Source organism: Protopterus annectens, chromosome 13.part0 (assembly GCF_019279795.1).
Source record: "Protopterus annectens isolate FY-2018-M chromosome 13.part0, PAN1.0, whole genome shotgun sequence".
Classification (NCBI taxonomy): Eukaryota; Metazoa; Chordata; order Ceratodontiformes; family Protopteridae; genus Protopterus; species Protopterus annectens.
Window position 1 is genome coordinate 1,352,331,154 of NC_056747.1, and position 16,011 is coordinate 1,352,347,164.

Sequence of the window (16,011 nt, forward strand, 5' to 3'; positions counted from 1 at the left end):
TGCAGAAGCCAAGAAACACTATGCCTGAAATAGTGCTGGTTCCTTTCTTGCGACCAGTTAGAAAACCTTTCATTTTTGATTTTCCAGTAGCAGGTTTTCTTACTTCCTTTAATCCCTGTTGCACATCCTCGTCAAAAAAAGATGACTAAAATGTATGAAGATTCTATCATCCAGGCAGTCAGCTGCAGATGTTAACAGTCAGGCTGTATCACACAGTCCCTTGTGTGAGTAGATCTAATCTACAAGGAACCTTGTGTAACTGCCCTTGGTAATTTCCAACCAAAGGGAGAACCAATGTTACCCGGGCCAGAAGAGAGTCACCACAATGATCTTTAGGGAGTCCTTCTGAATCTTTAGGAGGACCCTGGATTTTATTTTATTTAATTTATTTTACCTCGGATTACTGTCCTACTGGACACACGTTCTTTTTCTGCAGAGGCATGGGGAGAAGTTCCACACAGACCTTACAGTTTAACAAGATTTGATTAGTGTTGACAACACAGCATGACAAATATTATATAATAAAGTTTAAAGAATCAGTAACCTGTACGTTAACTAAGTAAGCAATCATACAAGAACATAGGGTAGCAAAACATGGCCAAGACAACATGATATCGTAAACAATTTATGTAAAAAAAAAAAAAAAGCATAAAATTAAAATAGTTATGTTTTCTGTAAACACTTGGAGAGGTCTTTGGGACCATAGAAGATTAAGAGAGTTGAGAGAATTTATAAGGGCCAAAATTCCTTCTTTGTTTAAGTGTTTTGTTACGTCTTTTCTGTTCCAAAGACACTGCACTTTTATTCCCAAAGACGATGCTTCCCAAAAGTCTGAAGTGTCTATTGTTACAGATTGTGCTGGTAAGGAGAATGGGAGAGTGTGAAGCGTCTACTGTTACACACCGTGCTGGAGCTGGTAAGGAGAATGGGAGAGTGTGAAGCATCTACTGTTACACACCGTGCTGGAGCTGGTAAAGAGAATGGGAGAGTGTGAAGTGTCTACTGTTACACACCGTACTGGAGCTGGTAAAGAGAATGGGGGAGTGTGAAGTGTCTACTGTTACACGCCGTGCTGGAGCTGGTAAGGAGAATGGGAGTGTGTGAAGTGTCTACTGTTACACACCGTGCTGGAGCTGGTAAGGAGAATGGGAGAGTGTGAAGCGTCTACTGTTACACACCGTGCTGGAGCTGGTAAGGAGAATGGGAGAGTGTGAAGCGTCTATTGTTACACACCGTGCTGGAGCTGGTAAGGAGAATGGGAGAGTGTGAAGCGTCTACTGTTACACACTGTGCTGGAGCTGGTAAAGAGAATGGGAGAGTGTGAAGCGTCTACTGTTACACACCGTACTGGAGCTGGTAAGGAGAATGGGAGAGTGTGAAGCGTCTACTGTTACACACCGTGCTGGAGCTGGTAAGGAGAATGGGAGAGTGTGAAGTGTCTACTGTTACACACCGTGCTGGAGCTGGTAAGGAGAATGGGAGAGTGTGAAGTGTCTACTGTTACACACCGTGCTGGAGCTGGTAAGGAGAATGGGAGAGTGTGAAGTGTCTACTGTTACACACCGTGCTGGAGCTGGTAAGGAGAATGGGAGAGTGTGAAGTGTCTACTGTTACACACCGTGCTGGAGCTGGTAAGGAGAATGGGAGAGTGTGAAGTGTCTACTGTTACACACCGTGCTGGAGCTGGTAAAGAGAATGGGAGAGTGTGAAGCGTCTACTGTTACACACCGTGCTGGAGCTGGTAAGGAGAATGGGAGAGTGAGATTCTCATAAATTTAGTGTCTCCACTAAAAAAAAATATTTTTCACAATGCCAAGATCTAGAACATCTGGAGTCTCAGGGAATCTTAAATGAAGGCACCATAAAGATTTCAAGCACCGTTGGATTTTTGACACATGGAGTCTTGTAAGAGGGATCATGAGAAACATACAAGCCGTGAGACTCGGAATTATGAGAAACTGCCTGGCTGAGACAGTACTCTGTGTGAAAAAACTCGACAATAGACTTAGATCTAGACCTAAATGTTACCCTGTGGATGAAAAGCTCCTTCAACTCAGCTATCTAGGAAACATGGCAGTAAAACAATCCTGTCAGGAGTTGAACAGGACTCTTTGGCACCAGAAACATTCCTGAATAAAACCCTTCCCCTAAACGAGAAGGCGAAATGGCTATCATCGCCCTTTGAGACAACAAATGTTGAATGGCAGGAGACAAGAGAGAGAGAAGTTTGGTCTGGCGGTGGAGGGGAAATTCCTTAAAAAGGATAAAAGGACTCTCACTGCCATCTGCAGTCTTGATGGATTACGTAAATCTGTTTGAAACTGTTGCCAAACAGAGAAATGGAGATTCATACTTTTTAGAAGGATTAAAGGTTTGCCAGGTTGGGAAGAGGGGAGGGCAGTCTTGTAGATAGCTAGTCTTTTTTTTTTTTTTTTGGGGGGGGGGGGTCGTCTGTTTGAAACCTCCCTGCCAATGCATTTTAAATATGTGCTTAACAGCTTGACAAGTTTAATTTGCTTTTTATTAACAGTTGTAGAGATGGACTTAAATCCCTTGGCAAACTTGGAGAAGGATGGTGGAGTATGGTCTAACAGAGAATTAAAAATTTCAGCTTTGACGTATTCCGGAATGTTTTGAGAATGCAGCCAAGCAAACCTTTCATAACAGTTCTGGTGGTACTAGCAGAATCATAAGTACATTTCAAATATAGAGAAGCCATCCGAGACCGTAGCAATCAAGTTACACAAAAAGTTTTTTTCCTCAAAAGATGAAACAGATGCCATAACATTCCTCATGTTCTCAAGAGAGAAGCATAATAACTGAGAATTTAAAAGAATTAACTTTTTTTCTCACAAAAAGCTTTCCTGTCCTTAAAAGTATACCTCACTAAAAGAATCACAGACCTAAAACAGATGCCCTATGCAGATCGTCTAAAAAAAAAAAAAAAAAAAAAAACTCCACCTATACACTATCGCATATCGTCTACTAAGAGGTGATCTCTTCTTAACATAAAAGGGCATGTCAAACCCACAGCTGTTGGACATGCTACACTTAAAGAAATCCCAATCCCTCAGAGACACATGCTCCAAGGGATCTAAACCTTGTCATCACAATGAACAAAACAAGTTGAAGGGATAAGTTCCTGACCCAGAGACTCCCCAGACTCGAATAGACTGCCCATACATGTCAAGCAGAGCACGTCTTTGGCCCTCTTCATAAGGAACCTTGCGGACTGGAGATCGGAAATTCACCCCAGGGATCACGTCAGTCGCCCTGCTAGACAGGGGTCCAGGGGAAGTAAATACTGTGGGAAGAAATAGCCAGGGAACTAATATGGCTAGGCTTGTATAGGCCCTAGGGCCGATAGCCTAGTACCACTCTATGAACCTATAAGTAGGAGAGGGATTGGTAATAACCAGGGGTTTAGCAGCAGCTGGGTTCGCTAAAGTAGTAGCTGCTGGGTCTAAACTAGGATGATTGCATAAAACTTAAGACTGAGAAACATCTTTTATCTTGGGAGGAGCAGACTAGCTGTCAAGCAAGTTACATAGGTTCATAGGTTCATAGGTTCATACTAGGCTATCTGCCCGAGGGCATTTACAAGCCTAGCCCATCGTTTTGTGGCTTACGCCACCCCTTTAGTATGGGGAACTATACCCATTATTTTGCTGTGCCTCTGTCGAGCAGTGACACTGAGGTAATTCCTGGGGTATATCTGCGATCTCCCATCCATTGGTCAAGATTTCTCTTGAACAAGGCCAGCGAGGTGCTCTGCCTCACATGTACCGGGATTTTGTTCCACAGCATAGGGAGTCTTTGGGTGATGAATCTATCCCTCCAGCACGTCCTGTTAATAGCCGTGTCGAGGTTTAAGTCTCCCCCTTGTGGCTCTGATGGATCTAGATTTTTGAGGTGAAGCATATTCATCAAATCTGGGTTTGACATGGCCTTGTATGTTAGGCAAAGGTCACCTCTGAGCAAGCGTGCGACTGAATAGAGCTGGAGTTCTTTCAGTCGGGCAGCATAGGACAGATTTTGAGACCCTTTATCCTTTTGGTGAGGAACTTTTGTGGCCTCTCCAGCTGCTGCAAGTGTCGGGTCAGATACATTCCGAATGGGGCATTGTACTCAATCATTGGTCTGATGAGTGATGAGTAAAGGGAGACTATGACCTCCCTTGATCTAGATGAGAATCCCTTCATGATAAGGTGGGCAATGTAGAAGGTCTTCCTGACTACTTTAGCTACATGGGTGTCGAATGACAGACTACTATCAACCTGGGTCCCCAGGTCCCTGATAACTTCTTCTGTGCTCAGTGGATTGCCACCTATTTGGTAGCTAGGGGTAACCTTGTTTTTCCCGAAGGGTATGACTATGCATTTTTGGCATTTAACTTTAGGCCGTGGCTCTGGCACCAGTTATCCGTTTCTGTGAGACCCTTCTGAAGGATATCTGTGTCAGATGTGTTTTCTACTATGGCCCAGTTTGCAGTCATCTGCAAACTTTGTCAGCCATAACCCTCCTGTGTTTGCTTGTACTTGGAAAAGTAGATGCCAAACAAGAGTGGGCCCAGGACTGAGCCCTGTGGGACACCACTTGTGACAGGCTTTGAGTCTGACATGGCGCCAGCAACTCTGACCCTGTGGGTTCTGTCACTCAGCCAGTTTGCAACCCATCTTGTGATGTATGGGTTAACATTTAAGCTGATGAGTTTTTCAATGATACCCGAGTGGGGTATTGTATCAAGGCCTTAGCCAGATCGAGGTAGGCTGTATGGACTGCCTTTCCTCATCAATGGCTTTGGTGACTGTTTCAAAAAGTCAACCAAGTTTAAAAGGCATGATCTGCCTTTGACAAAGCCAAACTGGGTTGGATCCAAAGTCTGCAAATTCCCTATGTCTTTGTTTATGAGGTCCATTATGATCCTCTCCATGGCTTTGCAGATAAGGCTTGTCAAGCTAATGGGCGGTAATTTCCAGGGTCGGTGGAGGCACCGCCTTTGTGAAGTGGGACCACAGTTGCAGTGCGCCACTCGCTGGGTGGGTATCCAGAGGTAAGACTTTGATTAAACAGCTGTCCTAGCTGTGGGTTTAATTCCTCATTGAGTTCGTGGAGCACACAGCCGGGGACACCATCAGGTCCCATGGATGCTGTGTTTTTGCTTTGGAGAGAGCAGTTCTCACTTGGGCGCTGGAGATGTTTGGGGGCTGCAATCGCTTGGTATAGATATCTCTCCTTTTGGGGGAGGGAAGTTTGCACTGAACCTGTCAGCCAGTATGTTGGCAATGTCTGTAGGATCAGTAATCTTCACATCATTTTGAACTAGTTCTGAGCATATCTGGGAGTTTCCTCCTAGGTTTCTAACATAGCTAAAGAAGGCCTTATGATTGTCTTTTGAGTCTTTAGCTATTTTTCTCTCGAAATTTGCTTTGGATGATTTTATGAGAGCTCTTAGTTTTTACTTATAGTGATCAAGGGTGTCTTACCTTTTAAGGATTTTGCTCTATCTTGTAGTAGCTTCCTCCTTTTGTTGTAGAGTTTGTTTATGGCTGGGGTCCACCAGACTGGACGCTTGCCTTTGGTACAAAGAGTCTTTGTTTTGCTTGGGATTGCCTTATCCATGCAGTCCTGCAGGTGCTGGTAGAAGGCATTTGTAAGTGATTCAGCGGCTTGAGTACTGTTTTCCACGGGCCTTAAAGGAGACCACACTAATCTTTAGAAGTGTGGACTCGGCTTTTGAGAAGTTCTTTACTGTAGTCTTTTTATTTCAGGTGGGGTGGGATGAGGACCTCCAGCGAGATTAGTTTGTGATCTGATCTCACCAGTGAGGGGTATACTTCGGTGTTGAACATTGTGCTCCCATGTTCGTGATGATGAGATCAAGTATGTTATCTCCTCTTGTGGGGATGGTGACTAGTTGTTCCATGGCATTTGAGTTTATGAATTCCAGGAACTTTTGGGCTAGGGTGTTTGGGCTTGAGTAGTGTTCCCAGTCTATATTAGGGTAATTGAAGTCACCTAGTATGATGGTGTTTGGTGATACATTTATCCCTCTAGTGTTTTCAGGAAGGCCATGTGAGGTTCCTGAGTTTGTGAGGGTGGCCTGTAACATGCTACAATTTGCAGAGCAGTCTTGCCTACGGTTAATTGCACCTGGATGGTCTCCGATGCATCATGCGTTGCCACCAGTCTTGAGGTGTGGGTGTCCTTGATGAATATGGATACCCCCTCCTTTCTTGGTATTGTCCGGATTTTGGGGCCGGAACGCATGATATGAGGTAAAACCTGATAGCGCTGGGGTGCTCTCAGGAGCCTTGAACCAGGTTTCTGTCACAGCACAGACATCGATGTTCTCCATACTGAGAAGGGCCTCGTGCATTTTGAGATTTAGACTTCTGGCATTGAGCAGCATTACCCTTAGTTTTTTCCTTTTTGTGTTCTAGGTGGTAGGTTTAGAATTTGAGCCTTGCCTAAAAAGGCACTATGGGGTGGCAAGAGCCTTTGCCAATATCCGAATCCCAGGGTGACAGGTGCAAGCCGTCCCTTGAGCGTGGCTTGTCCAGCATGTCATCCCAGGCAGACAGATACTGGATCCCCTTTGAATGACACAAGTGTTTAAGCCAATTGTTAAAGCTGATCATCTTATCTCTGTATTGTGGCATCATTCTTGGTGAAGGTAGGATACTGCTCAAGGTCAGGGTCATACCTGCCTGGGCTACATAATCAGAGAGCTCCTCAACGTCTCTTTTCATGTAGTCCAAGGAGGTACGTCTCAGGTCGTTTACACCAGCGTGGACAATGACTGAGTCATATTTGTACCTGCTGTTGAGAGACCTGAGTGCTTGCGTTATGTGGCGGATTCTAGCGCCCGACAGACAGCTTACTGTGACCTCTCCTTACTCAGTCTGGTGAGCGGGACGCCAGTGTGTCTGACTATGGAGTCACCAATGACTAGTGTGTCTGGCATTGTGTTTGGCCTTAAGGGCTGTGACTGTTTGACACTCTGACTGTGAGGTCTATGTGTTGCAGGTGTTGTGTTCTGAGGTGGTGGTTGTTTGGGTGTCTGCTTTGGTGGCCTCTGCTGTTTTGGTAGATTTTTGATCAGAGCCTCCAGTATGTCTTTGTGTGTTTATGTGTATGATTTGAGGTTGTACTGGTACTATGTGAGACTGGGTCTATAGTGTGTGTGGTAACCTTCTCCTCCTGACTGGTCTTGCCAGTCCTATGTTGAGAGAGCTCAGCCTCCAGTTTGGCATAGTTGCATCTCTCATATATTTGTGTTTTGTGGGAGGAGGAGAGGGTTGTCTGTACATGAGGCAATTGTAACATTGCCTCAATATTCCCAGGTTCACCAGCTGAGCAGGAGAGGACACTAGCAACTGACCCCTCGACATGCTAGAAGGATAGACAAAAACTTTAAAAAGATTCCGGGGATGTGGGTGACCGAGAAATGGGGGTTGCCTTTTGGGGTACTATCTATGAGAAGAGTGCCGTATCAAGGTAATAAGTACTGTAGGAGCAAGTGCTAGGTTTAACAGATAGAGAATAGTCTACTTGGAGTCAAGTAGAGATGATCTTTTAGTTATAGGATACGCTGATTAGATCAGTAGTATAGTTCGAGGAAGGTAGTTTTAAGGGAAAATTTGAAGAGTGTAATTTAGGTAGCCCTAATAGTTTAAATCTGCTTAACCGGCTGCCCTAGTGTGCAACAGTAGCAGCTCAGCGCATAAACGCTAGCATCAGTACGCGTGTTTAGCGCTTTTTATATCAGGGGCTGAAAGAAGCTAGGAACTGGCCCACCAATAAACTACAAGTTAGTGGCTCAAGCCTCACAAAACTGGACCAACAGGCAGCTCAATGCTTCCCACTCCCACTGGTAAGCAAGGAACCTCCTCTGTTCCAAATTAGGTAAAGATTCAGTAACAGGAACTGCAAACAAAGCCCAGGGATCAGCAAGCTCTGAAACTGGACTATTCTAGCTTAGTAAGGCGGAAAACAAGAGATATTTTTTTTTTTTTTTTTTTTTCAGAAAACAAGCAGCCACAGATACAGTAAACACTTATAATGCTATAAATCGCATATCACAGCCTACACAAACAATTTGCAACAGTTACAGATTTTAAAAGTAACAAATTGAGAAACAAGTGCAAAAACAGAATAAATGCAGAAAAACAGTAACAGTGTATCAGCAAGCAGGCGAAATACAGTTGCTAGATAAATAGAAGTGGAAAGCCACTAAAATTATACTTAAATCAGGTAAAGTCGGGCTTTTAGCTCCCTGAAGCTTGAATTACCCTGTTGGCCACCACGAGGATCTGCGCTGAGGAGGTACAAGCCAAAAAGAAAAGCTAGCGCCTTTTATATCAGGGCGCTGAAAGAAGCTAGGATCTGGCCCAAAACGACTAATAAACTACAAGTTACTGGCTGAAACCTCACAAAACTGGACCAACAGGCAGCTCAATGCTTCCCACTCCCACTGGTAAGCAAGGGAACCTCCTCTGTTCCAAATTAGGTAAAGATTCAGTAACAGGAACTGCAAACAAAGCCCAGGGATCAGCAAGCTCTGAAACTGGACTATTCTAGCTTAGTAAGGCGGGAAAACAAGAGATATTTTTTTTTTTTTTTTTCAGAAAACAAGCAGAAACAGATTTTTTTTTTCAGAAAACAAGCAGAAACAGATACAGTAAACACTTATAAATGCTATAAATCCGCTATCACAGCCTACACAAACAATTTGCAACAGTTACAGATTTTAAAAGTAACAAATTGAGAAACAAGTGCAAAAACAGAATAAATGCAGAAAAACAGTAACAGTGTATCAGCAAGCAGGCGAAATACAGTTGCTAGATAAATAGAAGTGGAAAGCCACAAAATTATACTTAAATCAGGTAAAGTCGCTTTTTTAGCTCTCTGAAGCTTGGATTACTCTGCTGGCCACCACGAGGATCTGTGCTGAGTAGGTACAAGCCAAAAAGCAGCGCTGCTGCTTAGCGTTATATCAGGGGGCTGAAAGAAGCTAGGAACTGGCCCAAAACGACCAATAAACTACAAGTTACTGGCTGAAACCTCACAAAACTGGACCAACAGGCAGCTCAATGCTTCCCACTCCCACTGGTAAGCAAGGGAACCTCCTCTGTTCCAAATTAGGTAAAGATTCAGTAACAGGAACTGCAAACAAAGCCCAGGGATCAGCAAGCTCTGAAACTGGACTATTCTAGCTTAGTAAGGCGGGAAAACAAGAGATATTTTTTTTTTTTTTTCAGAAAACAAGCAGAAACAGATACAGTAAACACTTATAAATGCTATAAATCGGCTATCACAGCCTACACAAACAATTTGCAACAGTTACAGATTTTAAAAGTAACAAATTGAGAAACAAGTGCAAAAACAGAATAAATGCAGAAAAACAGTAACAGTGTATCAGCAAGCAGGCGAAATACAGTTGCTAGATAAATAGAAGTGGAAAGCCACAAAAATTATACTTAAATCAGGTAAAGTCGCTTTTTTAGCTCTCTGAAGCTTGGATTACTCTGCTGGCCACCACGAGGATCTGTGCTGAGTAGGTACAAGCCAAAAAGCAGCGTTAGCGGTTTTTATATCAGGGGGCTGAAAGAAGCTAGGAACTGGCCCAAAACGACCAATAAACTACAAGTTACTGGCTGAAACCTCACAAAACTGGACCAACAGGCAGCTCAATGCTTCCCACTCCCACTGGTAAGCAAGGGAACCTCCTCTGTTCCAAATTAGGTAAAGATTCAGTAACAGGAACTGCAAACAAAGCCCAGGGATCAGCAAGCTCTGAAACTGGACTATTCTAGCTTAGTACTGTGACAAAACATCCAGCAATGCTGAAAGAACAGGAATTTGAGTAGGTTCTGGAAAATCCAGCTGTAATAAATCATAATAATTTTTCAGGAACAGTGGAATGTCATTAAGTTCCCAAAAAAACAAATGATTTAATCTGTAAATAAAAGTTTCAGAGAAAGAGAATCCTTAACAGGAACCGGCAAAGGCTACATACACCTGAGAATCTGAATCAGAAACCTTATGGGATGTAACAGAATCTGTCCCTTCACAACTCATTTTACAGTTCATACACATGAACCTCTTCAGAAAATGAAATACCCATTTTTCTCCTACCAGAAACAGCTAAAATAGAAGGGTCAAGAACATAAGCTAAACAAATCATTCCTGTATAAATTGAAAGAGAGGAGGAGGAAAAAAAAAAAAAGTGTCTTAAGTGTTTGCTTCTTTCTGACAACAATTATTAAGCAGATGATCTACTTTTACAAGGAAACGCCACCCTAGAGATATGCAAAGTAGTACTCTGCACCTTTTCTAAGACTGACAAGTTTGGCTCTCCTTTGCCCACCAAGGGCACTTCGACAGCTGCAGAGGATGATTTAATAGCCAGTCCGTAACGGTTGTAGGGACTACACCAGAGGGAGCTAAGGAAAAAGATGAATGGTCTGAGGAACCAGAAATGTCCGAAGCAGAATCACCCATCTGCGGCTGATGCACTGTAGCAGTCAGCCACTGTGGCAAAGACAGTTTAGTAATTTTCATCTTTTTGTGGCTAGTAGAAAGACAGTTTAGTAATTTTCATCTTTTTGTGGCTAGTAGAAAGAACCAAGAAACCATCCACTGTCCAGTTATTCTCTGGCTAACCCCAAAATGCTGCCCAATTCCCAAGGAAGCCTAGCAGCAGTTGGCAAAACAGGTTAGTATAAGAAAATCTTTTTTTCCTTGAAAGCGCACAGTAAAATGCACTTTAAACACTTACACCAGCCCTCAAACTAAAATATCACAATTTTTACCAGGGAAAAGGTAGTTTTAGTAACACCTTTTTTTCCCACAAAAGTAAAAAGTAACTCTGTTTAAAAGTTAAAAATCATGTGACAGTAAAAATTAGTACTTCAGAAAAAGTTTGTTTCTGCCATAAAAAGCAGATGTAGAAGGTTTTTTTTTTTATCTACCCAAAGGGAACTTATCTGCTCAGCAATGGAAACAGTTAAAACAACCATCTAAGAAAGCCATCAAGAGGAGCGCTCCTCGGTGGCAGGAAAGCCCTGTAGAGCTCGGCACACAACCCTGACTTTTAAGTCAGCTCAGCTCGAGTTAACAGTTGGGTGCATGGAAGGTACCAGGATATAGCTTAAGTCACTGCAGCAGTGATCCTAAAGATGAACTCCGAACAATCCATCAGTTGTTTCCTACCCTGAGGTAGGGTTATCATGATATAGTCAGTGTCCACAATAGCTCCTAGAAGTCTCTTGGAATGGGACTGATGTAAACAGGGTTCTGGTAATTAATTTAGGGAAATTACATAGTTCTGACAGCAATGCAGAGTTTACTGAACTGCAAAACTTAAGTTTTGAAGAAGCCAGAATTAAATCAGTTCTGATAAAGACATATTTGGACTCTCATCAGCCTCAGGTAAGCAATATGGGAGCTGGGCAGTCTACAAACACAGCAAGCTTCGTGTGACAGGGCAAATGCCAAGTGGGCTACATTGGTAGTGGCAATCCCCCCTTACAAATCCTCTCTCAAAAAAGCTGTCCATGAGCCCTACAAATGGCGAGAGTGCAGACAGGCATCATTTATTTTATTTATTACATCTGTTGACCGGGTATCTCCGACTGGGCCAGAGGCCTGTTTTCAGCCGAGACCCTGGAAGAAAATCTCCACAGTAATATATGACAATACAGAAACATAGTAACATTAGTACAATAGAATTAGTTTACAGCATCTAGAAACAGTAAAAATCAAGGTCCTTTTAACTAGTGCAGACCCAGGGAAAAGAACTCCACAGTAGTACAATACAAACAAGCAGTAGTAAATATAATTTTTCTCTTTTCTCTATCTTTATCAATGATCTGCACACTACCATCTCAGGAGCCACCTGCACCCAATATGCAGATGACTCAATGCTAATATGCTCCGCCTCCTCTCCTACTCCACTTCTAACCCTCACCCAGACCACTTTCAGCACGGTAGAAACATGGCTAGTTAATCGCCGCCTGATTCTAAAGCCTAACAAAACCAAGCTACTACTTTTCTCCCCTAACCGTAGATTAAATCTAGCAATGACACCATTATCTCCCTTGATGACCATATAAAGCTTCTATGCGTAATAATAGACATCACACTATTAAGTCAGTCAACAAAAAACTTGGCTCCCTGTACAGAGTCAAACCTTTCCTCACCACCTAGCTAGGGTAGCTATTGCAAGATCACACCTCCTCTCTACCCTTATGTATGCCTCCTCTGTACTCACTAACCTATCCAAAACCAGTCTCAACAAATTATCAGGATGTTACAATCATATAGCCAGATTCGCTACTGGCATGGCTTTTAGGACCCACCATTGCCAGAACCTCAAAGCACTGGGATGGCTAGAGTATCCCACCCTTCTACAGTTCAACCAGCAGTAGCGCATAAAATACTCCAACCTAACACCCCTGCCCTCAAAAATATTCTCACCCCTCATAGTGCCCCCAGACCATTATGCTCAGTTGATAAACTAATGATACTGACCCAAAAATCCAACAACTCTGCAGGCGATGCTATATTTGCCAACTCAACTGATAAAATCTGGAGTCTACTCCCTACTACCGTTACCAAGGAAACCTTACTACCCCTATTTAAAAGGTAACTCAAAAAATACCTCACATCTCATTGGCTGTGCTCTTGTTCTAAACCTGACTGACAACTTCACTAATACATGTCTTGCTACCCAACCTGCTGTTTAGCCAAGTATCTATGCCTCATAGCAATGGAATGTCTAAGCATTGTGAATTATGAGATCTGACTGTATTCTATGTTCACATTTTCTGATAATCTTTGCCAATCAGATGTAAGGCTGCACATTGTGTATATTGATATCTGCCTGGATTCTTTGTCTATATTTTTCTAAACATGCCTGCCTGAGTTTATTACTCAGTGATGTATGTACTGTCTCTTTTTTGGTATGTGGAGCTTTTCTCCCCGGGCCTCTGCTGAAAATGGACATATATCCAGCCGGACTATCCTGGTCAACAAATGTAAAATAAATAAATAGATAAAAATAAACAACATAATCAGAACTATACAATTACAGTTGGAGACAATCTAGTAGCAGTAAATATAATACAAATTAGTAAAACTGTACAGCAGTAAAACAGTAGATAGAATACAAGTTACATTTTGGAAAAGGGATGTTAGATGGTCAGGTGAGGAAAGTAACTAAGGGTGGGGAAGTAGATTAACCTGGGGAGAGGCAGGAACACAGCCAGTGTCTGGTGAGGTGTTCCTTTAGGAGTGATTTCAGCTAGTTATGTACTGGATATTTTGTGTCTGGAAGGGTGTTCCAGAGTTTGGCAATTCTGTGTGAATAGAGGGAGTCGCCATGTTGGTTGTGGGAGTTGGATACTTCTATCATGCATCAAGATGGGAACCAAAGTGTGTGCTGTCAACATCTTGAATGTTTTTCTTTCAAAAATCATGCTAAGGTTAGCGATATAATCTAAACATTCACTGGTTTGCATTTTTTGAAACTAGAGAGAGAGAGAGAGAGAGAGAGAGAGAATGTTGCATAGGACATTGTTCTCCTTGCTCTGCTAAAGGAATTTTTTTTTAAATAGCTTGGTAGTTCAACAGCTGTTGAAGGAGACGTCTGGGCAAATGGACAGAATATGTTTGAACAACCAGGGGCTACAACTTGCCTGTCTTCTTGGGGGAAAACTGATGAGCTTCTATTACATGGCTACTCTAGGTGAACGTACGGCACAAAAAAGGTGCCCAAGTGCTACCCACATGGAACACAGCTACAGGCTCACTGCAGTTTGCTGCCTACAAGGGTCATGAGAGAAAAAGCCAGATTTGTGGCATCAAAGGCCTTGTCCTTCAGCTACCCTGCTCAGTAGGAAAAGAGGAGTTTGGTTTGGTGGAGTAGGGGGAACCCCTTAAAAACAAGGGAGGGACTCCCACTGCCATCTGTAAACTTGAAGGAAGGATCACTTTACACACCTGTCTGAATCTGTTGACAAAAAGAGAAATGGACATTCAGACTTTCTGGAGTGATTACATGTTTGCCAGGATGGGAAGGGGAACAGAAGTCTTATAGATGGTCATTCAAACTTTGTTCTTTGGGGAAGGGTCCTCCTTTCTTTTCGGAACCTCCTTGTCAATGTTTTTAAACATTTGCTTACCAGCAGCTTGGTGGGTTTATTTTGCTTTTTAATGAAGGCTGAACAATCCTGCCCATCTTCGGTTGCCCTCCATAGCAGGTGTAACCCATACTCCTCCTCTGGGTGCTCACCTGAGGAATGGTACCATTCCACGAAGCACGGAGTAGATGGACTCAAAAGAAGTAACAGTCTATAGGTATAGAAAAATATCCGCCAAAGGGGCAACAAAAAATAATAGTGTCACACGGCTCTGCTTCTTCCACATGCTCTGCGTTCACAGTTTGCATATCTTGCTACTAACAATCTGACCTTACAGCACATTAAAACAGCTTTATTTGCTAATAATGTATTACACTTTTTGTGAGACTTTCTTCCCATGATCAAACATCTTCTGGAACCTCTTCTAAAACCTGTTTCCTCATAAAACAAAACATTTCGTAAGCATGAAACTATAAGCAGCAAACGGCTGTCAGGATGAACCAATCCTGTCACTGGCAAATCCATACAAGCAATCCTATTTCCAAGAACAATGTAAATAACAAAACATGCAGAACATCCAATTACCGATTACCTTTTGCATTGAGCTCATTTCGCTGGGCCTGTAGACGTCTCAGGTTCTGACTCTTCTCATTCACAACCAGCTTGGAAGACAAAAAACAGGAGAATCAGGTAACTACTTCAACAGGTGAACCACTGCAATATACCTACAAGCACTCATTTTCAGCTTAGCAATTTAGTACTTGGTGAAAAAATATTTGCAAACATCAATAACCACGTCCAGACATTCACTCACAAATGCAGTGCACATCTGACGGATGGCTTTTACAAATCAACAGCTGTGCCTGACCAGCAGGACATTACCAAGAGTGCCTGACCAGCAGGACATTACCACGACCCAGCTGTAATTTTACTTAAAGCATCTACAAAACTCAAAAGTGAACAGCTGTAAATTCTGAAAGACACAACCAGGACAAGCTGTCCTTCTCAAGCCTCTTGTGGCCATCAAAGTCTGTCTGGTAAAGTTTGTGAAAAATGCCAACAAGGAGAGATAAGATGTCACCGTTTGGGCTCAGCTAGACCAATCTCATCTTATGGGAAGCCTCTCTATATATGTTTACAAAAACATACCTAATCTGGACTGTAGTGATTTTGATAAAGAAAGTTTGTTAGCAAAGGCAGGAGTTGCCTCCTGGACTCAAGCCCTTTTAAGTTTCTAAACTAGACTTTCTCTAGGAACAAAATGCCAACAACACAAGTGCTTTTGAACTAAAACGTACTGTAAAATTGTGGCCAGACCTGAAGAGTTTTAGTAGCAAAGATGCTCTGATGGAAATATTTGTTACAGACAGGTTCAAGAGAGCTTTATTAGCAGTCATTAAGTGGTAGGGAGTCAAGCAGACCCACAAGATGTCAAAAGGTCTGACACACTACTGAAAAGCGCATTATATCATGAAAAATGTATTTAAAGGAACAGACTAGACTAAAAAAAAACTAAAGTGAAGAAACCATGTCTTCTATTTTTTTATTTAAATTTTCAAGCAGAGACATACTTTAAATACTGTGGTGAGGAACGCAACCTAGGAACTGCTGAGTAGTAATAAGAGGGTGACGAAGCTATAGAATGGGACAGTTTTCCAACCAGGCGAGGAACGTAACCTGGGAACTGCTGAGTAGTAATAAGAGGGTGACGAAGCTATAGAATGGGACAGTTTTCCAACCAGGCTAGGAACGTAACCTAGGAACTCCTGAGTAGTAATAAGAGGGTGACGAAGCTATAGAATGGGACAGCTTTCCAACCAGGCGAGGAACGTAACCTGGGAACTCCTGAGTAGTAATAAGAGGG

At 42.7% G+C, this 16,011-nt stretch overlaps 1 protein-coding gene across 1 annotated transcript in view; it reads right to left on the reverse strand.

The window, feature by feature from the left end:
• PSMC5 (proteasome 26S subunit, ATPase 5) overlaps positions 1-16,011 on the reverse strand; it is a 468,796-nt gene that overhangs the window by 365,412 nt on the left and 87,373 nt on the right. Inside the window, exon 3 of the mRNA XM_044055381.1 lies at positions 14,740-14,809. Within this exon, the coding sequence (XP_043911316.1) occupies positions 14,740-14,809 (70 nt within the window). The remainder of the gene's footprint in view (positions 1-14,739; positions 14,810-16,011) is intronic.